The sequence below is a fragment of the Vulpes lagopus genome, chromosome 12, assembly GCF_018345385.1.
Source record: "Vulpes lagopus strain Blue_001 chromosome 12, ASM1834538v1, whole genome shotgun sequence".
Taxonomy (NCBI): domain Eukaryota; kingdom Metazoa; phylum Chordata; class Mammalia; order Carnivora; family Canidae; genus Vulpes; species Vulpes lagopus.
Genome location: NC_054835.1, coordinates 18,742,785 through 18,770,493, shown reverse-complemented (window position 1 = coordinate 18,770,493; position 27,709 = coordinate 18,742,785). Strand labels below are relative to the sequence as shown.

General features: G+C 52.0%; 1 protein-coding gene across 1 annotated transcript; it reads left to right on the top strand.

Annotated features, from left to right (window-relative positions):
• The first annotated feature begins 1,979 nt into the window (after positions 1-1,979).
• SLC13A2 (solute carrier family 13 member 2) lies at positions 1,980-25,786 on the top strand. The gene is made up of 12 exons (XM_041726224.1): positions 1,980-2,166; positions 17,007-17,135; positions 17,951-18,087; positions 18,199-18,398; positions 19,291-19,471; positions 19,589-19,711; positions 21,402-21,620; positions 21,855-21,943; positions 22,225-22,346; positions 23,672-23,833; positions 24,463-24,600; positions 25,114-25,786. Exons 1-12 carry the CDS (start codon positions 2,065-2,067, stop codon positions 25,285-25,287), a joined length of 1,776 nt encoding a protein of 591 aa, XP_041582158.1. The 5' UTR covers positions 1,980-2,064; the 3' UTR covers positions 25,288-25,786.
• The last annotated feature ends 1,923 nt before the right edge of the window (positions 25,787-27,709 follow it).

The following is a 27,709-nucleotide window of genomic DNA, read 5'->3' as shown; positions in this document are numbered from 1 at the left end:
ACTGCTCTGAGCCCACATCATAGCTTGGTATGGACAGCTGGGTAAACTGGGATACAGGCTACACACATACTGGATGTCTTCCTTCTGCAGGAGTCCCAGCCCTGCTCCCCTTGGGGCTCCTCTCTAGCCTCAGGCCACAGAAGAGGCCACCCCTGAGTTGAGACAGAATTCAGGTATTGTCCTGAGTATCTGAAACCCTTTGTTTATATCCCTGTGCCTCCTGTGGCTCCTTGCCTTGCCCTAAGCAGGTGGCAGGTCATCTGAGTAGGAGGGGAGGAGTCATAACCTACACAGGGGTGTAGGGGCGGCCAGTCTGCCCTGTCTTACTGTAGCTTCCACCCGCCTGGCCCCACGACCCAACTCCATCCATAGCTCTCTGCTCTCCCTGCAGAGGACACTGGGGGGTCTCTCTCACACAGATCTCCCTGGCTCCAGGAGTATCTCGTTGGCATAGCAGCCCAGACCAGGCTGTTGCTCACCCCGGAAATGTGGTTATTGGCTCTCCATCCTACTTCCCACACACTCATACTCCAACCACAGAGAACCTTCTGTTCTTTAAACTCCACCACGGTTCCGCATCCTTGCCCAGGCTGCATTTCCATCCTGAAACACTCTCCAGGCACTCACCGATCATCAACAGAATCATGGAAATATGGATGGAGCTTCTCCTGTGTGTAGTATGGGGTGGGCAAGGGTGAGGGCACCAAGAGGCAGAGGCTCTGGGTAGACAGACAGACACCAGCAATTCCTTACAACCCACAACCTCCCCTCTCCAACACAAACACCTCTACCCTCAGGCCTTAGCTTGCTCCTCTCCCTGCTAGTGATCCTCCCTTCAGCATCTGGTGACCAAATTAGACTCAGCTTCCAAGGTTTAGCTCACATGCTACCTTCTCTGGGAGCCCTTGCCCCATGCTCCTCGTTCTCTCCTTTTACCTGGTGCCCCTAGGTGGGTTTAGACCTCCTTGGGGCACTCAGAAAGCATGTTTGAACTCTGGCTGGCTCTGTGTCCTGGGGCCTCAGTTGTCCTGCCTATGAAATGGAATAGTTCCACCTAATTCTTAGCATGTTTATACAGAGTAAATGAAATAGTACACTAACCAACTTGTTACAAATGTTCAGTGTTACCAACAGCATGTTGATTTCTGCATCCTTAGCACTGAACACAGTGCTGAGTCTATACTTGGTGCCAAATGCTTGTTTGCTGACTGGGATGAGTGAAGGGATGGATGGACGATGTATGAATACAGAAATCTTTGCTGGTTTTGTATGGCACCTTGGGGTAGGGGTGGGTGGGGAACCAGAAAGAACATTAAGAAACTAACCTTTATGATCAACATACCAGAGGTTGTCTAATTTATGCCTCCTAATGGGAAGATATTTCAGCAGAACAAGGAAGTAGTTATTCAGAGAGGTTTAGTCAATGGATCAACGTCACACAGTGAATAAGAGATAGTCAGGACCAGTAACTTTGACAACTTCCTTGATACTTGGAAGGAAGAGGAGGACTTGCTTCAAACTGGCTGCCTTCAATCTTAGACTGGAAACTCCTAGAGGGCCGAGGGTCTCTGGAGGCAGGGCTGCCTCTCTGGAACCAGTATGAACTGCTCCATGGATAACTGGCTTCGGAGGAATAACAGGAAAGAAGGGAGACTGAGCTGAGGAGGGGGCCGGGGTCTTGCCCCGCAGAGGCCGGCGGTGGGGCTTCCCAGACACCCTGCCTTCCCAGCTCCTCCAGAGGCAGCCCTTCGCAGCCTCCATGCACAGAAGGAGTTAACTTTGGGCTTAACTTCTTGAAAGCACCTGAAACTTTTATTCCTTGATCTTTCCTGCTCCCTTTCTTTGCAAAGTCTTCCTGATCTTCACGCAGGTCCTTCCAGGTCCCTCCTCCTTACTCTCACCTCCTGAACTCCAAAACAGTCTGATTGCCAGGGTGGGTCAATGGTTAACACTCCACCAGCTTTATATAAGCTTGCCCTGGCTGGCCGCCTACCTGCTGCATCGTTCCTCCAGCTCCCTAGATCCCAGAGGCAGTGGCTTGAGCAACCCCCGTAGGTCCACACCATGGCCACCTGCTGGCAGGGCCTGTGGGCCTATCGCTCCTACCTGATTGTGCTACTCCTGCCCATTCTACTGCTGCCCCTGCCCATCCTCATCCCCACCAAGGTAAGCACTTGGGATTTGGCTCCAAAGGAGCGGGGGAAGGACAAGGAAGGGCAGTCTGGATGAGGGCTGGCCATCGTTAGGACCAGCACAGTTTTCTCATCCCTCCATATCCTGGAAAGGAGGCTTTGATCTCCTGGTCCTCCTGAGACTGGGGGTTAAGAGGTCACAGGGGGCTTTTGCTTGGCACCCAGGAGCAGCAGCCCAGTGTGAATTGCTTAGATGCATTAGAAATCTATGGCCTTGGGAGATAGGAAGCCAGTTCCATAGAGGGGGTGCAGGTGGAGGCAGCTGGGGTCATCAGCCTACTGTGTGCTCACCCAGCCCTATGGGCTAGTAGGGCATGAGCAGGGCTGACTGCCAGAGAGGAGTGGAAAGGGAGTAGGAGGAAGCTGGCTTCGTTCAAGCAGTTTGTGCTTTTAAGAGTGTAAACAGAATGAGGAAGAGCTCATTTGTGATCCCAAGGGCTAAGTCAGCTGAGGGAGAGGGGTAGGAATTGGACATCGGGACCCAGCCAGTGGGTACAACAGACACCATACTGTGGTTGGAGGGAGAGGTGCCACAGCCTCCTGTCTCCCTCCACCAAGCAGCAGGAGCCATAGCTCTGGCTCCCATTTATTGGAGCCCCCACCCTATGCCCTGTACTGTGCACCCAGTAACCCCTCCTCTCATCTTCCCCCTTCCTCTGAAAGACCCATCCTCTCACCTTAAGAGGCAAGACTGACTGTCCCATTTTACAGATGGGAAAAGTGAGGTGAAGTCACTTACCCAAATCCCAAGGCAGATCCTGGTTTCATGGAGCTTGGTTATTATACACTTTTGTAAGCAAAAGAACATAAAATTATGGGGCCTTGGGAAGGGTCAGTTCAGGAGGAGGGTCTTGAAGCTCAGGCTTCGACATACAAATCCCTCTGGCAGGTCATACAGAGAGTGGCAAGGCCGGGGGTGTGGTCTAGCTCCAAAGCTCTATCTTCTTTCTACCCTGCCGTGGCCTCCTGAAGGCTGAGACTGAATGCTGGCCTGGCCCCACCCCTACAGCCCCAGGACTGCCCATTGAGCCATTTCTTCTGTCACAGATAGGGAAATTGAGGCAGGCTTTTTGTCCATGCCATCCCAAAGGGGTGAGAGATTGGGGATGTAGTGGCATAGCTCCTGAGCCTCTGACACTTGGTAAGTGACAAGGCCTGGCTGATCTTTAAGAGGCCCCTCATCTCTGGCCAAAGCCAGTGACATCTCTGTGTTGGGGACCCACCAGATGGGTTTTCAGACAGGTCGGGCCAAATGTGCCAACAGCAGGAGGAATGGACAGACAGGGACAATCATTCCCACTTTCCTCCTCAAGAAAGCACAGCCCAGAAAGATTCAGGAACTTGCCCAAGGTCACACAGGAAAGCCTGAGTCAGAAGGAGAAGCAGGCCTCCCAGCGAATGATAGGTGTCAGGAGCCCCTGTTTGCTCTGTGTCGCACCCAGCCCTGCTGCCTGCTTTGGCCTCACAGATGCTGCCGGCCCTGTCCTGCCTCCAGTATGGAGTCCAGCCCTTCCACTGAGGCCCTGGAAACCGGCTCCTCTCAAGGACTTTGCTCCCATAATCATCCCCTCTCCAGCCTCATTCATTTTTTCCTCTCCTCCTAATCTCTCCCATCAGCACACAAAACGTGCTGCAATCTCTCTCACGGAATAAACAAACCCACATTCCCTTCACAGAGGCCTGCTTTCTCTGTCTTTTTCAGGATAGAAGGCCTTAAAATCTGTCTGCACGATCTTTCCTTAAGACAGCTCCAGGGGTGCCTGGTGGCTCAGTGGTTAAGCATCTGCTTTGGGCTCAGGTCATGATCCTGGGTTCCTGGGATCGAGTCCCGCATCAGGTTTCCTGCGGCAAGCTCACTTCTCCCTCTCCCTATGTCTCTGCTTCTCTCTGTGTGTCTCTAATAAATGAATAAAACCTTAAAAAAAAAAAAAAAAAAAGACAGCTCCAGTCTCCAAGATGCTTTAGCTTCCAGCCCCAACTTCACCTCCTGGCTACTCTCTCCCCTGGCCACTTTTCCTGGCCCGCTCTCTGTCCCCACTCTCTTCCTAGATGACCTTCTGCTGTCTCCATGCTGACCACTCCCCAATCTTAACCCCAGCCCTAACCTCTAAACCCTAGTATTACCAAACTAGTACTGGACACTTGCTCCTGAATCTTCTCTTTATAAATAACACATGCTTCTACACTTACACATCCAAAACAGAATGCTGCTTGCTCATCTTTTCCGGCTGGCTCTTCCTGCCATCTTACCAAGATGTGGCTCAGCTTTCTACTTCTGAGACATTCCTTTAAAAAAAATTTTTTTTTAATTTTTAAGTAATCTCTACACTCAACATGGGGCTGGAACTCACAACCCCGAGATCAAGAATTGCAGGCTCTATGCACTGAGCCAGCCAGGCGCCTCTAGAGATATTCCTGATTCCTCTTTTTCCTTCATTTCCATGTGCACCAGTGGATCCAGCTGACTCAACATCTATAAAATACTCTCAATGGAACTGCTTGCCACTGCCTCCTAAGTGGGTCTAGGCTACCATCATTTCTCTCTTCCTGTCCCTCCCCAAACCATTCTTCACCCAATCAATACCTCGTGGAAGCCCTTACACAGGCTTCTCATCAAACTTGAAATTAAACCCAAACCTCTTAGGGTAGCCAGGAGTCACCAGGGCTCTACCCCGGGAGATGCCACAGTCTCTAAAGCCTCATATCCTACTTCTCTCTCATCCACTCTTCTCCAGCCTCACCAGCTTTTTCTCTGTACTCCTCAAATTGCTCATCTCTCTGCCCAGAATGTTCTTTCCCAGATGACTGCTTCTCATTTCTTAGGCTTCAGCCTAAATCCACCTCCTCATAAAAAGCATCCTCTGACCTCTGCCAGTCATGCTCTATTACAAAACACTGTTGCTGTATTGAAAGGTCTTTCACTATCTGAAATGATGTATTTGTTTAGTTTCTATTTATTCTCTGACCCCCTACACTAGAATGTAGGCTTCATGAAGGCGGAGACTTTGTCTTTTTCCCACAGAATCTCTGGTACCTGGCACATAGTAGGTGCTCAACAAACATCTGTTGAATGAATGCATGCACGTGGACAAAGAGGACCCTGTGTTGAGTCCCGGCTGTCTGTAGTGAACCCCCACATTTACCTCCATGCCCCCAGCTCCTGAAATGGGAAGGGAGAGCCCCAGACAGGGCTCAGACTGAGCATTGGATATTTTTTATGTGCTAGTTCTTGTGCCAAGCACTTCAAAGCACTAACCCATTTATTTCTCACAATAACCTCTGAGTTACTGTGAGAGCACTACTATTATCTCATTTTACAGACATATAAATTGAGGCCCAGAGTAGTAAAGTAATTTGTCTAAAGTCCCAGCTAGAGAAAGACGAAGTCCAAATTGGAACCTGGCCTTGGGGTCTCTGCTCAAGGCTGTCCAGGTGCATTCCAGGGTTATGACCCCATTGTGAGTCACCTCTTGAGCCATCTACCCTCACATCCATCCAGCCATCAGCTGGTCCTCCCACTGTGGTGAGGTCAGAGATGTCTCTTGAGCTCCTGCTCTGTGCTAGGGGGTCACTGAAAAGGAGCACATGGTTCTGTGTTTGTGTTTACACAGAAGTAGAGCCAGAAGGCTGAGGAGCTCAGAGGAGGGAGGAAATTCTTCCAACTGAGTCAGGGGAGACTCCAAAGCAGATAGCGTTTGAGTTGGGCCTTGAAGGCTGAGTGAGATGTCAGAGACATCCGTAGTGAGTGAGTAGTCAGAGACATCCGTAGATGACAGGCTGGGTGAAGGCAAAGGAGCAACAGTGTAAGAGCTGGAATTATAGGGTGCATTCCAGGAATAGCAACAGAATCCTTGAAATGCTCTGGTGGTCCCAGGGGATGAGGGACAGTAGGGCCTGAGGGCTCTTCACTGCTTCCCCAATTCTGCAACCAGACAGCAAAGAAGCACTATCAGTGTGCTCCAAACCTTACACTCATTCATTCATTCACCCACGTGCTCACCCATCAGGGAACACGTACTATGTCACAGGGGCTGTTCAGGTGCAGGGGGGCAGGGCTGGAAAGAAGCATATGCTGGGAAAACCGTATGGGAACCTGTGACTATGGCTTAGGGACAGGCTGCTCTAGATGGGGTAGTCAGGGAAGGCTTCCCAGAATAATGATATTTACCCTAGGACCTGAATGGCAAGTAAGAGGCAGCCAAGCACAGTTCTGGGCTTAAGAGTTGTCTAGGCAGCACACGCAGTGCAAAGGCCCAAGGCCAGGAGTGAATTTGGCAAGGTGCAGGCTTAAATGAGGCCAGCATGGCATGGGGAACTGAGTGAAGAAAAGATGGGATAAATTCAGTTAGAGAGGCAGGGGGAGGTCAGCCCATGCTGTCGGCCCTGCAAAGCCAGGGGAAGGAGTGAAGATTTTTAGGATCAAAAATGCAAGTGTTCCCTCACCCCACCATCCCCATCCCAACCCCAGGACCTGATGGGACCATCTGTAAAAACAGTCTCCTAGCAGCACAATGTTTGCCAGGACAGAGCTTAGGTAAAATCCAGATTGTATTTACAGAATTTCTTAATCTGAATCAGCTGCACTCCTAGAATATAAGAACCATACGTTGTATACCTTCTTTAAAATCTGTGTAATGAAAATACCCTGACCCAAAGCTATTCCTGAACCCCAGAGACGGAACAGGACTCAGATGATTGACTGTGTTCAGCATGAAGACTGAACATGGAATCTGGACTTCAGTTCTGGGGTCCACCTCCATCTTTTGAGACTTCCTGGCTCTTGGTCAAGAAGGCAGAGTCCAGGGAACAACACAGGGATTTTAAAGTCAGAGAGAGGGACACCTGGGTGGCTCAGTGATTAAGTGTCTGGCTTCAGTTCAGGGCGTGATACTGGAGTCCCAGGATCGAGTCCCACATCGGGCTCCCTGCATGGAGCCTGCTTCTCCCTCTGCCTATGTCTCTGCCTCTCTCTCTCTCTCTCTCTCTCTGTGTCTCTTATGAATAAATAAATAAAATATTTAAAATAAATAAATAAATCTTTAAAAAATAAAAAATAAAGTCAGAGAGATGTAGATCCAAATCCACTCTGCAGTGTGTACAGCTGTGTGACCTCACCAACCCTCTCCTCTCTAAGGGGCTGCATGAAGATAAAATAAGAGAACCTGTGTGCATAGAGCCCTGCATCTCGTCTGAATTCCTAGCCCCTGGAAAACACAACTAGCCCCGGGCACTGCCTGGACACCTGACTTCTTTTCCAGAGATGGCTTCCGTTCATATGAACTATTGCCCTGACGAGGAGGCCTCAGTATCCCCATTTGTGAATCAGGAAGGTGAGGTGCAGCCAGTCACCCTGGGGAGAGCAGCAAGGTATAGTCCCTAAGTGTCGCCACCACCTGGAGACAGGTTTTCTGGCCTCTAGGGGGCCTGGGAGTAGGATGTGAAGGACCCAGCCTCCAGGGCCAGGGGGATCCATGGAGGAGAGAGAAGTTTCCCCAGTTTGGACTTTGTTCTCAAATTATCAAATTATGTCTATGCCTGTCAGCACCTGCTAGGGGAAGGTCAGGAATGGGAAAGCAATCCCAAGCACCTGGCTGGCTCAGTCAGTAGAAGATGAGATTCTTGATCTCAGGGTTGTGAATTCAAGCAACATGTTGGCTGTGGAGCCTACGTAAGAAAAAAAAATGAAAAAGGAACCTATGCAGGGGTGCCTGGGTAGCTCAGTTGGTGAAGCAACTGCCTTTGGCTCAGGTCATGATCCTGGCGTCCTGGGATGGACCTTTGGCTCAGGCTCCCTACTCAGCGGGGAGCCTGCTTCTCACTCTCCCTCTTCCAGTCCCCCTGCTTGTGCTCATTCTCTCTCTCTCTCTCACTCTCTCTTTCTCTCTCTCTCTCTTTCGAATAAATAGGGAATGAGAAAGCAGTAGAATCTTCAACAGTCCAGTTTCCTGGATAGAACCCAGCAGCAAAGCCTGGTCTGTTGTAGGGATTGAACCCAAAGAGTGTGAAAATGCTTTGCTCATAGTCACTGCTGCCTGTTATGCCCTTCAGGAGACACAGGCAGACCTGGCCCCGGCCCAAACTGTGAGTTCAGGACTCTTCCCCAGACATCTGTCTTCTCTGACAATCAGAAACCCATTGTTTCCCTTTGGCCTCTGAGTACAGAAGATGATACAACAAATTCATTCACGTTATGGTGCAGAAATAAACAAAGGATCTCCTGAAAGAGATCAGGCAAAGGATAGGAAGGGAGTCAGCCACCACCACTTGCTTTTAGCAGAGCCTCAAAGGTGGGCGGCGGTCGGAATGCTCTGGAGCCGGAAAGGGGAGGCTTCAGGTGTGCCCTGGCTGGAGGCTGTTGCCAGGGGGGTTGGAGGGGCTCCGAGAAGACGAGAAGACGGCCATCCCGAGTGGTTGGTGAGGGATACATATTTGGCTTTCATTGGTCTAGAGTTAGAAGTGGGGGTAGAGAGAGGGGGCAAAAATGAGGAAAGCTGGCAGTCATTGAGCAAATCCAGACTGGGCCAATTGCTATAGAGATTGTGGTTTCGCTACCCAGACTGGTTCCTGCAGAGACTATAGAAAATATTTTTATACATGGGCTGGCCATTGCTCCCTTTGCATATTCAGTCTTTTGAAAAGATTAGGTACTTAGGAGCCTATTATTCCTGGGAAGAATGTCACACACCCCAGCCTACTTTGCACTTCCTTCCCCAAGTCCCTTCAGCCCACCTCCTCTCTTTGTGGTCCCTGCCATCTAGACACCCAGGGCAGGCACCTGGCGGTGTTCTCCCACTCCTCCTATCCAAGCCATCAGCCGTCACCCAAACCCTGTCTTCTCCTAACATCTCTGGAGCCTGTCCTTCCTTCTCTACTACCATGACCTGCTCTGAGCCCCTGACACCTGCCCATTGGGCACACAGCATGACCTCCTAGGGTCTTCTGGGGCCTCCCGACCTCCCATCTCGTGTCTTCCAATTCACTGGCTACAGTGTAGCAGGTGTAAGCTCCCTATTTTCATGTTTAGATGAAGTATTTATTTAATTACATGGCACACTCACATTGTATGAAATTTGACAGTATGAAAGAGTGAAATGGAGGGGTCCTCCTCCCACCCTCCACCCTCATGCCCGTCCAGAGGGCAGTCTCAGGGGCCAGCATGGTGGATATCCTCCAGAGCAGGGACTCTTCATCGTTGGGAATTTGTGGGGAAAATTCAGGAGATCTGTGAACTTGGATGGAAAAAACCCTATATTTTATCATCAACAACCTCTAAGAAAATTTAGTACTTCCTAACTAAGAAAATTTAGTACTTCCTTCCTTTATGAATGTAGATAACAAGCCACAATAGCATTAACCATATCTTTGGCTTTGCCACCAATAAAAATCACAGATATTATCACATTCATTAGTGCTGTTGCAGGTACCTTGAAATACTGTTTATGTTCATCATGACTGCAATTACAGTAACCATTAGCCAGTGAAGTTCTTACTAGCTAAGAAGGAGTAACATATATCATTATCTCACCTATTTTTCATATTTTAACAACTGCATATCAATATAATTAGTTTCCTTTATAATTCTATGTATTTTTCTATGTATTTAAAAACATTATTCTGAGGAGTTGGAAGGCCTTATCAGGCTGCCAAGGGACTCTGGTACAGAAAAAGGGTAAGAATCCCTGAATCAGAGATTTTTCCCATGTACATACAAACACTCGTGCACATATTTTTAAAAATCACATAGGTGGGACATCTGGGTGGCTCAGTGGTTGAGAATCTGCCTTTGGCTCAGGGCGTGATCCCAGAGTCCCAGGATCGAGTCCCATATCAGACTCCTTGCATGGAGCCCACTTCTCCTGTCTTTGCCTCTCTCTCTGCCTCTCTCTGTCTCTCATGAATAAATAAAATCTTATAAATAAATAAATAAAATCACATAGGATAAGGGGCACCTGGGTGGTTCAGTCAGTTAAGCTCTGACTCTTGGTTTCAGCTCAGGTCATGATCTCAGTGTTGTGAGATGGAGGCCTAGGTTGGCTCCACGCTCAGTAGGGAGTCTGCTCCTCCCTCTCCCTCTGCTTGTGCTCTCTCACTCACTCTCTTTCTCTCTCAAATAAATAAATAAAGTCTTTTTAAAAATCCCATAGAGTAGCATTAATGTAACCTTACTGTTATCACTCTCTCTAAAAGTCCTTTAGGGGCCTCACTTTTCACTACTGTCTTCCAGATAAAGTTCTAGATCTCCACCAGGGAAGACAAGGCCTTTTCCAAGCATTACACCCCTCCAAGAATGCATCAAAAACGATCCCTTATGCTTCTTTCTGTTCCCTCTCTATTCACTCCCTTACCTCAACACCTTTTGCCCACCCACCCATCAAACTCCTATTCATTCCTCAGCACCTATTGAGGGTCCCCTCTGGAAGTCGTCCTCAGCCTAGGCAGATGGAGGCTCAGCGAAGGGCTTCTTCTCCTGAGGGGTCCCACTCTGGCCTCACCTTTGCCATGGTTCTTGGCAGGCTGCCACCCAGTGTCTCACCTCATTCCCAGAGCCGGTAGTGCTCACCGCCAGCAGCATCTCTACTTACCAGGGCATAGGGGCAGTGGGAAGGACTCACTGTGTGCCAAGCCATCCCCCACCCCTGGGTTAACCTTCAATCACCAGGAGGAATAAGTCATGATACCTCTGAGACTACAGACGTATTTGAGCCATGGGCTGCTCTGTGCCTGTCATGCGTAAAGGCCATGATGCCCGCAGGTCCTACACCTTGCCCACACCCTGGGTCCAGAGTCTGCCCAAGAGTCTCTGGCACTTGTCTCCACATATGCCTTGTGAATCCACCCTGGTTCTCCAGGAGCCCAGGAGCACGTTCGTCTCCCAATACCAACCCTGCCATCTGCTCACTGCCATCTACTGTCTTTTATGACATATTCACATCCTTTATCCTTATAACAACCCAGGGAGGCAGGTGTTTCTTTCATTCCCACTTGTAGATAAGAAAACTACAAAAAGGAGATAAATGTGTGTACAGCTGGAAATGATCACTATTGCTGACAAGAAATAGTCTGAGAGAGATGAAGTAACTTTCTCAAGGACACAGCCATAAAGCCAGGCCTGGGCACGTAGATTTTCTGACCTCTGACCTTTGTTTCCTATTACAAAAAAAGCAAGCTGCCAACTTCAGGCTTTGGAAACCCTCTGAGCATCCATCTCTTCTGTCCACTGCTGGCTTTGCAGGGTAGCCTGCCCACCATGACCCTAAGGGCCAGCCCACATGGGGGCAATCAGAGTCCCAAAGGGCCAGAGCTGGGCCTGACACATGGCTATATCCCTAGTGCCTAGTGCTCTCTCATTCATGCATTCAGAGTGTCACCTCCATAAAGATACCTGATGGGATGAGCCGAAACAGACTCAAGCCTAGCTCCCTAGAGAGTACAGTATGATGAAAAAGTTGATGTTCACCAAGAAATTCATAAAACACAGTGTTTAATGATAGCGTATGACAAGTGCTATGCAGAAGAGGTACAGGGGTTTTGAAATGGGGAATATAACCAAGCCTGGATCCCATGAAGGATTCACTGAAAAGGGAATCCTTGACTTGAGTAGACATCAACTGGGTGAAGTGGGAAGAGAGGAAATTATGAGCAAAGGCCTTGTGGCTGGGAGGAGGCTGGTGTATTTGAGGAACTGGAAGAGGGCTAGTGTGGCTGGAGCAAAGAGCAAGGAGAGGCTCGAATCAGCCTCAAACTTCTGAGAGCAATGGGATACTCTGAAGGGATTTGATCTGCTTTGAGGTGAGTACGTCCGTCCGTGTTGGAGGATTGAGGTGGATTAAATAGATTTGTGACTCAAGATCACTTTGCCTGCAGCAAGAAGAGATTTCAGGGACACGAGAGGAAGAGAGTTGAATGAGGAGATGTTATAGAGGTCTTGGTGACAGATGCTGGGGCTTGGACGAGGCCGGTGACTGAGAACTGGAGAGAAGTCAATGGGGGCATTTGAGGCACAGAACGAACAGAACTGCAGACCTGGAGTGGAAAGACTATTTGTCGAATGAGTGCCTGATGAACAGTTCAGAGGCCCAGGGCTTGCTCCCAAGGGGCTCCCCCCATAGCAGGGACTTCCTGGGGGTTGAATTCAATGGGGGTCCAAACAAGATGCTTCCTGGGACAGGGCTGGGTGTGTCACAAGTGGGGAGAGGAGGATTTCTCATCCAGGCCAGCACCAGCCAAAGAGCCAGGGCTGAGGCATGGAGGTGAAGAGGCTCTGTCCTCAGAAGCCCATAAATGGATACTGAGGAGAAGAGCCAAATCTGTCAGAGATGGGGAACACTTCCCTTGCCAGCCTGGGCAAGGGGGAGGCAGTGACAGAGGGAGAAAGAAGCACTGGCTGCCAGGAAAAAACTCATCCTTGCTGTTATCTGAGCTCCAGGAGGGCCACCGCAGACAGAAGTGCAGGCAATGCATATGAGGTTGGTGTGTGCAGTTGTGCAGTGCCAGCAGCCCAGAGGATCGGCCAGTGGCCAGAGCATAAGCCCACATGGTCCCATACCATATAAGCTGCCAGTTGAGCCTGGCCAGCCCAAGTCCCTTCCCTGCCCCCGCCCCCCCCCCCCCCAACCAGCCACCCGCAGTGGCAGTAGGGAGAAACACTGCCCCCTGGAGATATGAGGAGGAAATGAGAGAGAACATAGGCCAGGCACCCACCAAACTATGCATGCCTGACCTCTGTCTATACCTCGCTCTGACTCACGCTGCCTTGCTCAGGCCTTGTAGAGACCCCTGCTCCCACTCAGAGAGAAATTTCACTTGGAGATAGACCTAGAAGCTTAGAAGGTTCCCAAGGTGATTCGGGGAAGCCACAATAGTTGGTGCTAGATCATTTTTTTCTTTCCCTTCACCTTAGGGCAGGGATATAACTGGAGCCCAAAGGTGCAAGAGCACTTGGCCATGAGGGCCCCAAACAGACCGGGCTGGGCCACTTGCTGCTGACAAAACCCAAAGGCAGAAAGAGGTGGTGGTGAAACAAGAAAAGGATTTATTTCAGTGAGGCCAGCACTGGGAAGACAGGGGACGAGTATCTCAAGGACTGTTTCCAAAGTGCTGAGAATATGTCCAGGTTTATATAAGAAAGAGTGGGCCACAGGAAAGGTCTTGCAGGTAGGCAGGAAAGGTAAGGTTAATAACCATCTTGGGGTCAATCACGAAGGTTCTTGTGGCTGTCAGGGCAGTCCCTATTGCTTGGGGGGGTAGTTACGGTTCCCATCACGAGATGCTTTTTGGGCATCTTTTGCCTGAGATGATAGATAAGCTGGAAAGTGGCACAGTTGGTTGATCATCTGACTCTGTTTCAGCTCAGGTCATGGAATCAAGCCCTGCACTGAGCCACCCATCAAGCTCCATGCTCAGCGCAGAGTCTGCTTGGGATTCTCTCTCCCTCTGCCTCTGTCCCTGCCCTCCACCCATGTGCTCGTTCTCTCTCAATAAATAAATAAATAAATAAATCTTTTTTTTTTTTTTTAAAGGAAGAACTTAATCAATTTGACTTAATCAAATTAGAATGTACAGACTGAGGTCAAAATGGAGGTAGCTGAAAATCTCATTCAGGGATTTTTTTTTTCTTTAAGATTTATTTATTTATTCTAGAGAGAGAGAGAGAGAGCACAAGAGGGAGGGGCAGGGTGAAAGGGACACTACGTGGAGCCCAACCTGGGGCTCAATCTCAGGACCATGAGATCACGACCTGAGCCAAAACCAAGAGTCGGATGCCTAACCAACTGTGCCACCCAGGTGCCCCTCGTTTGGGGACTCTAATCCATTTCTGAGCTATGAAGCTTCTGCCTGTCTGGTGAAGACTACGGGCCCTTATCAAAATAGTGCTTTAAAATGCACAAAATAGGGCAGCCCGGGTGGCTCAGCAGTTTAGCACCGCCTTCAGCCCAGTGCATGATCCTGGAGACCCAGGATCGAGTCCCACGTCGGGCTCCCTACATGGAGCCTGTTTCTCCCTCTGCCTGTGTCTCTGCCTCTCTCTCTCTCTGTGTCTCTCATAAATAAACAAATAAAATCTTTAAAAAATAAATAAATAAAATGCACAAAATAAAATGTATGGGATTACAAAAGAAACCAGTTACTTTGAAATACAGTAATAAAAATTTGAAAAAGCAAATTACCATTGGGAATTATAGGTGATTATGAATGAATTAAATAAGATCTAGTGTTGGTATAACTACCATAATTTCAAAACTAGGGATGGATAGAAACAATACTTCGAGATACATTTTGAGATAATGGTAACAACTGATCTGTGCACGTATCTGATGGCTGACAGTCACCATCAAGGGCCTTGGGACTAGGGATGCATGGGTGGCTCAGCAGTGGAGCGTCTGCCTTCAGCTCAGGTTGTGATCCCGGGATCCCAGGATCAAGTCCCACATCGGGCTCCTTGCAGGGCGCCTCCTTCTCTTTCTGTCTATGTGTCTGCCTGTTTCTCTCTGTGTATCTCATGAATAAATAAAAATCTTTAAAAGGGGGGGAGGGCTTGGGACCAAATCACCTGTAGTACCATTAGCAGCAGCATGGCTTTGTTGCCTATGTTTAGACCCTTAGATGTTAGCACAAAGATGAAACAGTTTTCCCTCAAATTCCTTGGAATTCCACGCCCCAGTTAAGAACCCTATGACCCAGGAAGAACAGGTCAGCATGTTATGCTAGAACGGGACAGGACTGCCCAGAAGGGGAGGCTGGAGACACAGGGCCAGGGCCATCAGGGCCACAGGAGGCTCCTGGATGGGACTTTGAAACTGGTTTTGGGTTTGATCCAAAGACAGACAGACGACGAGGAGGAGAGGGACTCAGGAAAGTTGTAGAGGGTAGGGGAGCCATTGATGGCACACACACCAGAGCTCACAGGGGAATTTCAACTATTACCAGCTCTCTCTGGAACACAGGAATGGGATCTCAGAAGGGAAGGAACTCACCCAGAGCTTGGTGGCAGGAAGTGGCAGGCCGCAGGGAAGACAGTCATGTGTGAATTCTGAGCCTTGGCCCATCCCAATGCACCCCACAAGTCACAGTGTACCTGAGGCTGGAGGACACCCCACAACTGTGAGGGATGGAGCTCAGGGGAGAGAGAGAAAGCTGAAGCTCAAAAACCAAATGGCCTGGCTTCTTCACTTGCTAACATGTGCCGCTGAGACATTCACTTCATTTGTTTGTGCCTTCGTTTCTGCATCTGCGGAATGGGAACAGTGGTCATTGCCTTGGGACAATCACCTGAAGCATGAAGGGCCCAAAGCCTGGCACGGATTAGCCCTCGGGACACTTCTGCTGTCCTTAGCAGTGCTTTCTCCTTGAATCAGCAGTGATCATGCACCCTGGCCCCCTCCTTGTCTCTGACCCAAGAATTCCAGGGGAGTTGTGGGGGGAGGGGGAATGCCAGGGTCCAGAGCCGCTGGCCTGCCCTTAGTCCCTGGGGAGGATGAATAACTGGGCCGGCAGTACTTGCAGGTGAGGAAGCTGTGGAGAACAGCAGCTTCAGCAGATCCAGCCTCCCGCTGAGGGGAAGGAGGGGTGGGTCTCTGGGCGAAGGTCAAGGTGGCCCCACCCCCAGGGCCCAAGAGTTCTTGTCCAGGGTGAGCAGGGGTGGTGGAAGTTTCACGATGAGGTGGCCTGGCATCAGGCTGACCTGGCTCTACAGCTGGGCTGCACAGGCTGCATGCTGTTCCACTTCAGGGGTGCCCTTCCCCAGAAGACCTGGGAAACGCCCTCGGAGCTCTGCAGTCTAGAGGCTTTGCCTGTGTTCCATCCTGGCTCTGACACACCCCAGTTCTGTGACCTTGAGCAAGCCACTTACCCTCTCCAAGCTCATCTAGAACCTGGAACACACCCACCTTGAGGGTCATGTAACAATAAACCTGAAAACACCCAGCTCCTAAAAGCTAATGATTCTCCTACCCTCTCCTTCCGGTGGCCCCGTGACACAGGAGGCTGACTATCTGACTTCCATTTCTGCTCCAGGTCCCCTCCTAGACTCGAGGACCCTGCAAAAGAAAGGAGAGCTTCTGGCACCCAGACTTGAAAGACTAGGACTCAGGGTTTACTCCCCAATTCCCTGCCCAACTTGGGGCTGGGGAGGAACCTTTCACATATTCTGTAAATGTGTATGGAAGCTCCTGGAACTGTGTGATGCAGTGGTCATGCCAGGCTTGCTGGGAAGGAGATCTCCCACTATTCCAAAACTTCCCAGTGGTTCATTCATTCAGGTATTTGCCTTGAAGCCTGCAGGGTCCTGAGCTCCAAGCACCCAGATACTGTGCTTGGAGTGACTGACTCTGTCCTCATGAAGCTCACCTTCTAAGAAGGGAAACAAACGATAATAACATTGCCATACAGATTCTTGCAGGCTCTGACAAAGCCAGGGAAGGCCAGGGTGCCAGGCAGGAGTCCATACTGGCCACACCCCAGTCTCATCTAGATGAGCCCCCATCTCATCTAGGGGATCCTCACTTTGGCCCCCTGCAGTCCCCTCTGGCTGAGTGGGGCCTGATACCCGACTCTAGACTCTCTGGTCCCTCCAGTGTGGCTGGATTATAATGTCTGGCCTCCCAAGCTCAAAGACAAGGCGATGAGCACCTTGCTTTGTTTTTTATTTCCGTTTTGCGGTGAGACCTTGGACTTAAGAATCAATGACTGTGGGTTTCATAGGCTCTCCCTACACTGTTACAAATGGCCTGTTTTCTCTGGGGGCAGGAGGTGACATGACTCTGGGTCACCAGGCCTACCCTTCCAACAGCTCTGCTACTCCCCTCCCACCCACAGGAAGCCTACTGTGCCTACTCCATCATCCTCATGGCACTCTTCTGGTGCACCGAGGCTCTGCCCCTGCCTGTCACTGCCCTCTTCCCCATCATCCTGTACCCCATGATGGGCATAATGGATGCCTCTGAGGTAAGCCTCCCCTTTCACAAAAGGAATGGCTTCTCCTATGGAGGGAGTCTGCCCTAAAACACTGGTGGTGGAGGAAGCCTCATCACAGGGCAGAGCACACAGAAGAGGAGTCCTTGCCTCTGCTTAACAGGTCAGGGAGCACTAAGTGAGGAGTCAGCTAGAAGAGGACCGGGGAGGGGGTGGGTGAGGGTGCATTCTAGAAATGCTGAGTGCATGGTTGGTGTTGAGAGGTCATTCAAAGTGGAACAGGTGTAGGCCAGGGAGGTAGAAAGGCCTGGTGACCCAAGAAAAGGGGCTTTGAAAGTCAGCTAAGGAACTTGTATTCCCCTGGGTCAATGGCTTTGAGACATGAGCGTGCATGTTTCAGGATCACCTGCAGGGCTGGCTGAAACACAGACGGCTGAGCCCTACCCCCACAGTTTCTGATGCCATAGATCTGGGGCAGGGCCTGAGCATTTCGTTACTAGCAAGTTCCAGGTCGGAGATGATGCCAGCTTATGGACCACACTTTGTGAACCACTGCTGTAGTTTCTAGAACCTGCGCTAAATTCTCTCCCAGTCAATGGCTTGCAACATGACTGGAATCAGGCTAGATTATCTCCCACTCATTCCTGAAGGGAGAAAGAAGGAGTTTGGCAGGCAGAGAGGGACCTGGTTAATTTTAAATGGAACATAATCCAAAGACCATTTCCACTTGATTCTGAGAGCCCAGGAGACCAACCTGTGTTTGTGGGAATGTCACTGACTGTAGCCTTATAAGCCCAGGGACATGGGGGAGACCCCTTTCTTGCCTCTTAGCTGTCCCTGCCTGCCAGGTCTGCATCGAATACTTTAAGGACAGCAACATCCTGTTCGTCGGGGGGCTGCTGATGGCCATTGCCGTGGAGCACTGGAATCTGCACAAACGCATTGCTCTCCGTGTGCTCCTCATCATTGGGGTGCGGCCTGCCCTGTGAGTTCCCACAAACCGGACCAGAGAACCTGGAACGGGTGGTGTGCTGGGGATCTGGTCCCTGAAGGGATGCCAGAACACCAGCCAGTGTGTCCATCTGTCTGTCCCTAGACTGCTTTTGGGCTTCATGTTGGTCACAGCCTTCCTGTCCATGTGGATTAGCAACACAGCCACCACAGCCATGATGGTGCCCATCGCACATGCCGTTCTGGAGCAGCTCCACAATACAAGCAAGGATGTGGAGGAGGGCAGCGACAACCCCACCTTTGAACTCCAAGAAGGGAGTCCCCAGAAGGACGTGACCAAACTTGGTGAGAAAGATGAAGCCCGCCCTTGCCCCGCCCCAACCCCCAACTCCTGGGGAGGATCTGAGGTGATGTCCATGACCAGGGGTGGTCATCTTGGAGCCTTCGGGGAAAGAAAGGGGAGGCACGTGGTGACCAACTTGTCCTGGTTTGTCCAAGGCTGTCTCTAGTTTTAAAATGAAAAGTCCAGGCAACCCCAGTGGGGTAGCGGTTTAGCGCTGCCTGCAGCCGGGGGTGTGATCCTGGAGACCCGGGATCGAGTCCCACGGCAGGCTTCCTGCATGGAGCTTGCTTCTCCCTCTGCCTGTGTCTCTGCATCTCTCGCTCTCTCTGAATGAATAAATAAATAAATCTTTAAAAATAAATAAATAAAATAAAATAATAAAATAAAATAAAATAAAAAGTCCCGGCACCTGGGTGGCTTAGTGGCCGAGCATCTGCCTTTGGCTCAGGCTGTGATCCCGGGGTCCTGGGATCAAGTCCTGCATCAGGCTCCCCACAGCGAGCCTGCTTCTCTCTCTGCCTCTCTCTGTGTGTCTGACATGAATAAATAAAATCTTTAAAAAAAAAAAAAAAAGAAAGAAAGAAAGAAAGAAAGAAAGAAAGAAAGAAAGAAAGAAAAGAAAAAATAAAATAAAATAAAATGAAAAGTCCCGTGTTCTGAGAATCCCTTGAGTGCAGGGCAAAACAAGATGCTGGGTCACCTGGGGAGGCAGAAAGCTGGAGTCTGGGTGTGCTGTAAGGGATGCAGCCACTGCACACACTCTGCTGCCCTCACCCCTAGCCCAGATGGAGGCTGCTCACTGCCAAGGCACCCTCAGAGGCTGCGGAACTCCAGCCATGCTCCCTGGAAGTGGTCCTGTGCCCACCCTCCACCTGAGCTCTCCTTTTTTCCCAGATAACGGGCAGGCCCACCCTGCCCTGCCTGCTTCTTCAGAGTCAACGGTGTGGCAGAAGAGGGAGCAGCTCCGCTTTAGTCAGGGCATGAGCCTGTGCGTGTGCTACTCGGCCAGCATCGGGGGCATCGCCACACTCACTGGCACTACACCTAACCTGGTGCTGCAAGGCCAGGTCAACGCGTGAGTGCCTGGGGGCAGAGGCTGGGGGAGGGGGTCTGCACTCTCACTGGGAGGTGGACTGGGCTGGATGGCCACCAGGCAACTGCATGCAACAGCCCAGCCCTCATCCCCCTTCAGGCTCTTCCCCAAAAATGGCAACGTGGTGAACTTTGCCTCCTGGTTTGGCTTTGCCTTCCCCACCATGGCCATCTTGCTGCTGCTCTCCTGGCTGTGGCTGCAGATCCTCTTCCTGGGGTTCAAGTAAGTGGTAGAGGATGTGAGAGAAGCCCAGGGGCCTGCCCTTACCCTCTGGGAGGTTCCAGTTGAGTAAGCAGGGAGCCACTGTGGGAGAGGATATCATCACCGTCCTATTGAGGCCTCTCCCTCGTTAGGTCTCTTGTGCCCGTGGCCCCCTATTTGAGGGATTTACTGGGTGGAGAGTATTAGCACAGGGCAAACTGAGGTTCCAAGAGTGGGATACAACCAGATTTGTCAATGCTCACATTGCAAACTGGGCCTCCTCATGCCAGGCCAGATCCATTCCATCATGCTCCACGGTCCTCTGGTAAATGCTTAAGGAGCACACAGTGAGCATGGTCAGTTACAGAAGCATTTGTTGTGCTCTTACTGTGCATCTGGCCCTGTACCAGGCACTGAGGATCCTAGAGAACGTGAGGCATGGGCTCTGTCCTTGGAGTGCACCTTCTAATGGGCGACGGTCAGGTGGAGGCCGTGTCAGAGGAAAGCCTGGGTGCCGTGGAGATCCCAGAAGGCCCCCGGAGGACATGATGGCTGAGCTGAATCTTGTAGAACTAGAACCCAGCCAGGTAGAGAACAGGGTAAAGGCATTCCAGGGAGCAGGAACAGCTTATCCAAAGGTGCAGAGGCACGAAAGAGCATGTGTATAGGGAAACTAGTTCTGTTGGTTGAAACGTGAAGAGCTTGTGTGCCACATAAAGGGCTTGGACCTTGTCCTCGAGGTCAAGAGTAGTAAAATAGGTTTTCTTCTTGCTTCCAACCCTGGGTTACTGATAGTGACTAGAGGTCTGAGTTGAAAGATCTTGTGAGCCCTTGCTAGAGGCTAAGTTGGGATTGAGTCTGGAATTGACTGGTGATGTCTGCTACCAGGACAGGCTGAGATCAGTGATAAGAGTGGAATTGTGGTAGGAGTTATCTGCCCCTTCCTGCCCACATGGGGGCAGGGGTGGAGATGGAAAGGGGGACACTGAAAGTTTTTAAGTATTGTTGCTGTACTTTGGAAAACTCTTTGGGTGAGTGCAAGGCAGCTGGATCAAGACTGGTGGCTGGTACAAGGCTAGGTGGTAGTCAAAGGGACCTGCATGTGCAAGGCACCATGGGAGATTCAAAGATGTGTGAGATATGGTCTTTGTCATTGAGGAACTCAAAGTCCATTAGGGGAGTTGAGATTTCCCCCAGTGAAAAGTTAAAAGTCAACCTAAGTTAAGCAAGGGGTATGCGGAAGTGGGTGACAGTCTCCTGTGCCTCTAAGAATGATGTGGGTGGGGCTTGGGCAGGCAGGGGATGCCCAGAAGCAGGTAGGAGAGGGAGGGGAGGATTTCCTGAAAGGTTCCTGGAGGAGGGGGCTGGTGAGTTGGGACCAGAAGGAGTCGTGGGGTCCAGGCCTCTAGGTCCTCCTCGCTCTGGGCGAGGGAGGGCTTAACACAAGAGAATCTCTTGGGGGAGAGGGGGTCAATCCAGAGAAGGCTGCCCCTGGAGCCCCAGCCTTGCCTCTGCTGAATAAGGATATGACCCCTTGAAAGTCTTCTGCTCTTCTTCCAGAACCTTGGCGGGGTGGGGTGGGAAGGGGTGCAGGGCCAGGGCCTTCGTGTGGCAGCCTTGAGTGGCCTTGGGATATCACTGGTGCTGAGAGGCCCTTGCTCCCCTGCCTGGTGTGGGGCCCTCAGAAGCTGCCCCACCCCTCTGCCAATAGCTTCCGGAAGAACTTCGGCTTTGGGGGACAGGCGAAGGAGAGAGAGCGGGCAGCCTTCCACGTCATCCAAAAAGAACACAAGCAACTGGGCCCCATGACCTTCGCAGAAGAGGCTGTCTCTGTCCTCTTTATCATCTTGGTGGTGCTATGGTTCACCCGGGAGCCAGGCTTTTTCCTTGGCTGGGGCAACCTGGCTTTTCCCGACAAGGATGGAAACAGGTGAGCATTCTTGGGGAAAGGGGGAATACTTCTGGGGCTCGCCTGGCTAACGGAGGAGGGACGTGAGCAGGGCCCTGGTACTGCACAGGAGGTAACACAGTGGGGAGGACTTGCTGGGAGGGCTTGGCACCTCTGGGGTGTGGGGGGTGGGGAGGTTCCTCTCCACTGCTCTTCCACCCTATGACCCCGAGCAGCCCTAAGTCACTAAGCCTGCCCTCCTTGCCCTGCCCGCAGCATGGCATCCGATGGGACAGTGGCCATCTTCATTGGAATAATTCTGTTCTTGGTGCCCTCCAAGATCCCAGGGCTGACTCAGGATCCAAGTAAGAACCTGGACTGGGACAGGGAAGGGCCTCTGGGCAGCTCCTGCCTTCCAGCATGGAATGTGCCTTCAACCACACTTGACAGGAATAGTAAAAGCCCAGAGAGGTTGAGAGGACTTGCCAAGGGTTCAGGGACCCAGGGACCAAGTAAGGATGCTACAGAACTGGGGGCCCCTCTCTCACGTGTTAAGCTCTGATAGAGACCCGTAGAGAGACCCACGTGGAGGGGAGTAAAAACCTGGTAGCTCTTGGTGACCCACCCTCCTCTGCTTGGGAAACAGACAAACCAGGGAGGCTGAAGGCCCCTCCTGCCCTCCTCAACTGGAAGACCGTGAATGAGAAGATGCCCTGGAATATTGTGCTCCTGCTGGGTGGTGGCTTTGCCCTGGCCAAGGGCAGCGAGGTGAGAAACCCCTGCCCCCTCCCCAGCCTGTTGGAGGGACACCCTGTGGCAAGGAAAGAGGCCCCCTGCTTCTATCCCACACAGGGATCCCCACTTAGGAGCCTCCTGATGGGGGCGCCTGAGTGGCTCAGTGATTGAGCATCTGCCTTTGGCTCAGGTCATGATCCTGGGATCCTGCTTCTCCCTCTGCCTGTGTCTCCGCCTCTCTCTCTCTCTCTCTCTCTCTCTCTCTGTCTCTCATGAATAAATAAGTAAAATCTTTAAAAACAATTTTTTTAAAAGGCGCCTCCTGGTGGGCAGAGCCTTTGCAGCAGCTGAAGAGACAGGTTAGTGCCCCATCTAAGGGAGGGAGGACACAAGCCATAAGGACCTCTGCGTGTTACGGTTCTCAAAGCCAAAGGGAAGGCAGGCTTGTCTGGTGGGCAAGGACTGTTTGCAGTGACCACTCCACCTCACCCCACTCCACCCGCCTCACCCTCAGCCAGATGGAGACTGCAATAGCTTTAGTACCAGGGAGTAGCTAGTATGGGGTGGATGAGTTGGCCCGCTGAGGCCACCAGGAGGCGCCATGGTCACACCCAGCCAGGCTATGGGGACCAGGTCATCATTCCCCAGAGATTCCATCCAAGAGGGAAATCCCTGAATCTGCCTGTGAGCCTCATCCACTATCCAGATAGGAAGCAGCTTCCCTGGGTCAGGGATCAGTGCCAGGGACTCCTGGATCTGAAGCTAGTTCATCATCAAGTATTCACTGACTGTGCCAAGCACTGTGCCTGGTGCTGGGTGGGCAGCTTTATATGAGATAAAGTCCCGGTGCCCTGGGACTTACAGTCCAGCATTACACATGCGGATGGAGAAAGACCTTGGAGCCCTCATGACCCTGTGGACTGTCCCCCTTCTCCTGTCGGCCTCTTCCCCAGCCTCTACCAAGCACCCTTCCCCCTTCTCTCTCCTGGCCAATCTGCTGGGTTGGAGGAGGCAGGGAGAGGGCAAAGGATGGCCAAGGAGCTCCCAAGAGTGGTCGGGAGAACAGGAGTAAATGGAGTTAAAGTCTTTACTCCCACCAAGCCCCAGGCTTCTGAAGAAGGCCCTTTGGCCCCATCTCCTAGCCTCTCATCTGACTTCTCATCACACCCAAATGTGCTTCAAAATCACTAGAGGGGCCTCTTGGTTCTGGCTGGATCTCATCTTCTTTCCCAAGCAGACCTGGTGCTGAAGACTCTAGAGAGGTATAGGCTGGAGCAGGACCCTCCCAGTGCCCCAGCAGGGAGCCCTGGAGCCCTAGGAACCCCAACCTCTCACACACTATCTTCCTCTACCTACAGAAATCAGGACTGTCTGGGTGGCTGGGGGACAAGCTGACCCCACTACAGAATGTGCCATCTCCCGCCATTGCCTTCATCCTCTGCCTCCTGATTGCTACTTTCACTGAGTGTACCAGCAATGTGGCCACCACCACACTTTTCCTGCCCATTCTGGCCTCCATGGTGAGCTGGTCCTGCAGACACACTTCCTGGCAGCCCACTGCCCACTCCATGCAGGGGCCCCGCCTGCAGCCTGTCTGCACCCCCCCTCACCTCCCCTTCTCTGGGAGAAGACCCCTGAGCTTCCACCCTTCCCCAGACTCTTCAGCCGCCTTAGGCCCCAAGGCCCTCTCACCCCTGACTCAATCCATCCCTGGTGATGTCACCCCTTGAGTATCCTGAGGGCCTCATCGGTGGCCTCACCCACCTCCCTGGCCCAGCCCCCATTCTGGTCAGTCCTGAGGTGACAGGTTGAAATTATTCCCTGGAGCGTCCCCAGCCCCTTCCTCCCCGGCGCGGGTTCCCGCAGCCTTTGATGACACCCTGGAGCCCCTTTGAGATCCGTTTTATGGGCCCCTCCCCTCACCACACCCTGCTGGTCAGGGCTGCACCCTCATCCCCTCCAGAGAGGTCAAGGGGCCCTTCCCGGGTCACCCAGTGCCTTCTGGCAGAAGTGCTGGGTTCGTGGCCAGAGTGTATATTGTTGGAGGGGAAGTTGTCCTCCAGAGACAGGGAGCAGGATAATTGGGGGCCATGTCTTCCTCTCTGGGCTGGGGACTGAGATGGGTTCTGCCCGCTGTCTCCCCATTCAGGCTCAGGCCATCTGTCTCCACCCTCTGTATGTCATGCTTCCCTGCACGCTGGCCGCCTCCTTGGCCTTCATGCTGCCTGTGGCCACCCCACCCAATGCCATCGTTTTCTCTTTTGGGGGCCTCAAAGTGTCTGATATGGTGAGTAGCAGTGGGGCCTGAATGCTTCAGTGCCCCTCCTTGCTCCATCCTTCCTTCCTGGTGGCCCACAGAGTAGCTTCAAGCCACTGAGGTTCTCAGAGTTAAGAATGAACCCTGTTGGGGGTGAGGGGTACAGCGGAAGAGGTGATCACACTGTGATCCCCAGTGGGAGCGTTTTCAGACCCTGCCAATACCAGGCCATGTGAGAGAGAAGGGAGTGGGTAAGGAATTTAGGGAAGGCTCCAAGGCACTAGGCACCCACCACCAGAGAGGTGGACTCAGGGGGAACAAAGCCCGAGGCCCTGAGAGCTCACGAGGGGCTTCCTTTTCCCTTAGTGCTGGGATGAAAGCCAGGGGCGGGGGCACTGCCCAGTGCTGCAGGTCAGACCGTGGGAAGACTTCTCAGGGAGAGTTTTGCTAGTAAGAGAGCTCCTGAGTGCTGGTGAACCCCTAAAGGGTAGGTTCTGGCCCAGCTCTGCCACTGGTCACTCAAACTAGCTCTCCTTACACCAGGCCCGGGCAGGATTCCTGCTCAACATCATTGGGGTGCTAGTCATCACGCTGGCCATCAACAGCTGGAGCTTCCCCATCTTCAACCTGCACACTTTCCCCTCCTGGGCTTACTCCAACACCACAGCCAACTGCATGGCCATCCAGACGAACATCACCACGACACCTAGCCCCTAGACCAGCGCATGATCTGGCCAAGACCAGGAAGACTCACCTGTTCGTATCCCTTTGAGCCAGGAGGGGACACCCAGGCTTCAAGCCAAACATTGAGAGAAAGGAACCTATATATAGAACCTTGTATGTGTGTCTGTAAGGAGTGTGCTCAATCCTACATTTCTGAGATGTGTGTGTGTGTGGCGTGTCATGTGAGGATGCCTGAGAGGGCGTTTCTTTGTGTGCACATGCTCCTCGGTGTGTGTGCTTGGCAGTGGACATATGTGAGTTCACAGACCATACAACATGCCCCCTCTAGCACTCCGGGTCCTTGTCTCCCCAGCTTGGTGGCTGACCAGGCCCCTTTGCACTGTATTTATTGAAACTCGGGGTTGGGTAGCCTGGGGAGCAGGGCCTATGAGGAGTTGCTTGTGGGACCAGCCCAGCTACTGAAGTCTCCCCAGCTTCTCAGGTTTGAGGGGAGGGATAGAATATTAGCCACATTAAACGATTTTTAAGTAGAGTCTCGGCTGGTTTTTCATGGCACTTTCCAGGACAGGTCCACAATATGGTTCAGACCCCAGGTCGGGGAATATGATGTGAGGGGACTTGGCCTCTGTCCTGTATGGTGACCCCCTTGGCACCTCTCCCACCCAAGGGAGAAGGTAATGGCCAGGAACCCCTGCCAAGGCCGAATGGAGTGGGTGCAGCCACCCAGGAAAGCAGCACTGACATCACCGGCCCCAGCTAATTGGGAGCTGCCAGTCCCTGCGTGTCTTTGGGAAAACCGGCCTCCCGTTCCCAGAGCACTCCCTGGGCATTTACATAAAACCCTTTGCCTCTGCCAATTCCTTGCCACCACCGACCCTTCCTCCAGCTTGAAAAACCAGTCCCACCAGACCAGGGAAGGCAGACTGACCCATGCTACATGTCCAGAAAGATGGACCCTTACCAGAGAGGCAGCCTGCAGCAAGAGGGATACAGGTGAGACTCAAAGGAACAGGTTCAAAACTGGCACGGACTTCAGAGTCCAGGACCAGACCACACTTTGGATCTTTCTGCCTCCCAACCTCACTGCCAAACCTCCTCTGCTTCCCCACCTTCATGAACTCCAGAGTTCTCATTTATCTGGCAAGGTGGGGGTAAGAGTGGGGAGTGATGACGCCACACCCATCATCCCTTCTAGGAGCTCAACAACCCTTCCTGGCTGGAAGTTCTTTTTTGTAGCATGTCAGCCTTGAGTTCTTCTGGAAAGGAGTTTCCAGAAGTCTCCTCTAGTTCCCTCTTGCTGCAGTGGAAGAAAAAAGAGCTATTTATTTACCATCACTCTCATGCCCACTGACAAAGGGCACTGAGTCGTGAAGACAAACCAGGAAGAATTCAGTTCTGGATTCCCACTCAGCTGGGCCGTCACTCCGTCCTCCCGGAACTGGAGGTTCAAGTTATGGATGGGAGGGGGCTGCCACATGTGGGAGAATGTGGCTGTCCCCGGGGGACAAGAGATCCTGACAGGACATGCCAGACATCCAGCAGAATGAGGAGTGTCAGGCAAATAAGTGGCTCCACCCCCACCCCAGCCCCCCAGGCTGGCATTCCTCACTCATGAAGCACCATCATAAATCATGGCTCCCACCCAGACCCACACAGGAGAGACCCACACTAGACCCCCTAAGGCCCTAGGCAGTAGCACCCCCCAACTGGGAGTGGGCCAACCCCTCTAGAATGATAGGATTTTTCCAGTGATTTACCCACAATCCAGTAGGTTCTTAAGGAGCAACCCCTGCTCATCTTCAAGGAAGACCCTCTGCTACTACTTTCTTCTGGATTCTAGTTGGGTACCCACAACCCAACCCTAGCTGGGGAAGAGGTAGGTGTGCTTCTTAGGGGCACATGTCCCCACACACTATGCTTAGCTTTCCTTTATACCTCCCCACTTCCCCCTTAGTCCTGCTCAGAGAGGGCCAGATGGGGGCTGAGGCCACACAGCAATCCCAGCAGATGAGGACTGAACTGGCCCTGTGTTCTCTGGGGACAAGGTGGGCAAAAACTGGCCTGACAGTCGATGGTAGGTGCTCTGGCAGAGCATGGGGGCAGGCCTCCCCCAGGTGCTCAGAAACCATCCTTCTTGGCAGGCAGGAGGGTGGACAGGAGGCAGGTAGCACCTGTCGGCCTAATCACCGTCATTAGCTAGGCAATAAAGTGGCACGGACCAGGCCAACCTTTGAAGGAAGGGCCTGTCAGCCCAGGTCTGGTTTGTGTGGGGAGCCTAGCAGCTCAGCTCCTCTTGCATACACTCGGGGCTGTGGCAGGTGGATGGGGCACTGTAGGGACAAGGGGCTGTACCCTCTCTGCTTGGCACCCACATCCTTTCTCCCATGGCTTCCAGAAAGGTAACAGGGCGGGGGGGGGGGGGGTGGCGCTCCAGGTATCTCCTCTAGAAGCTGAG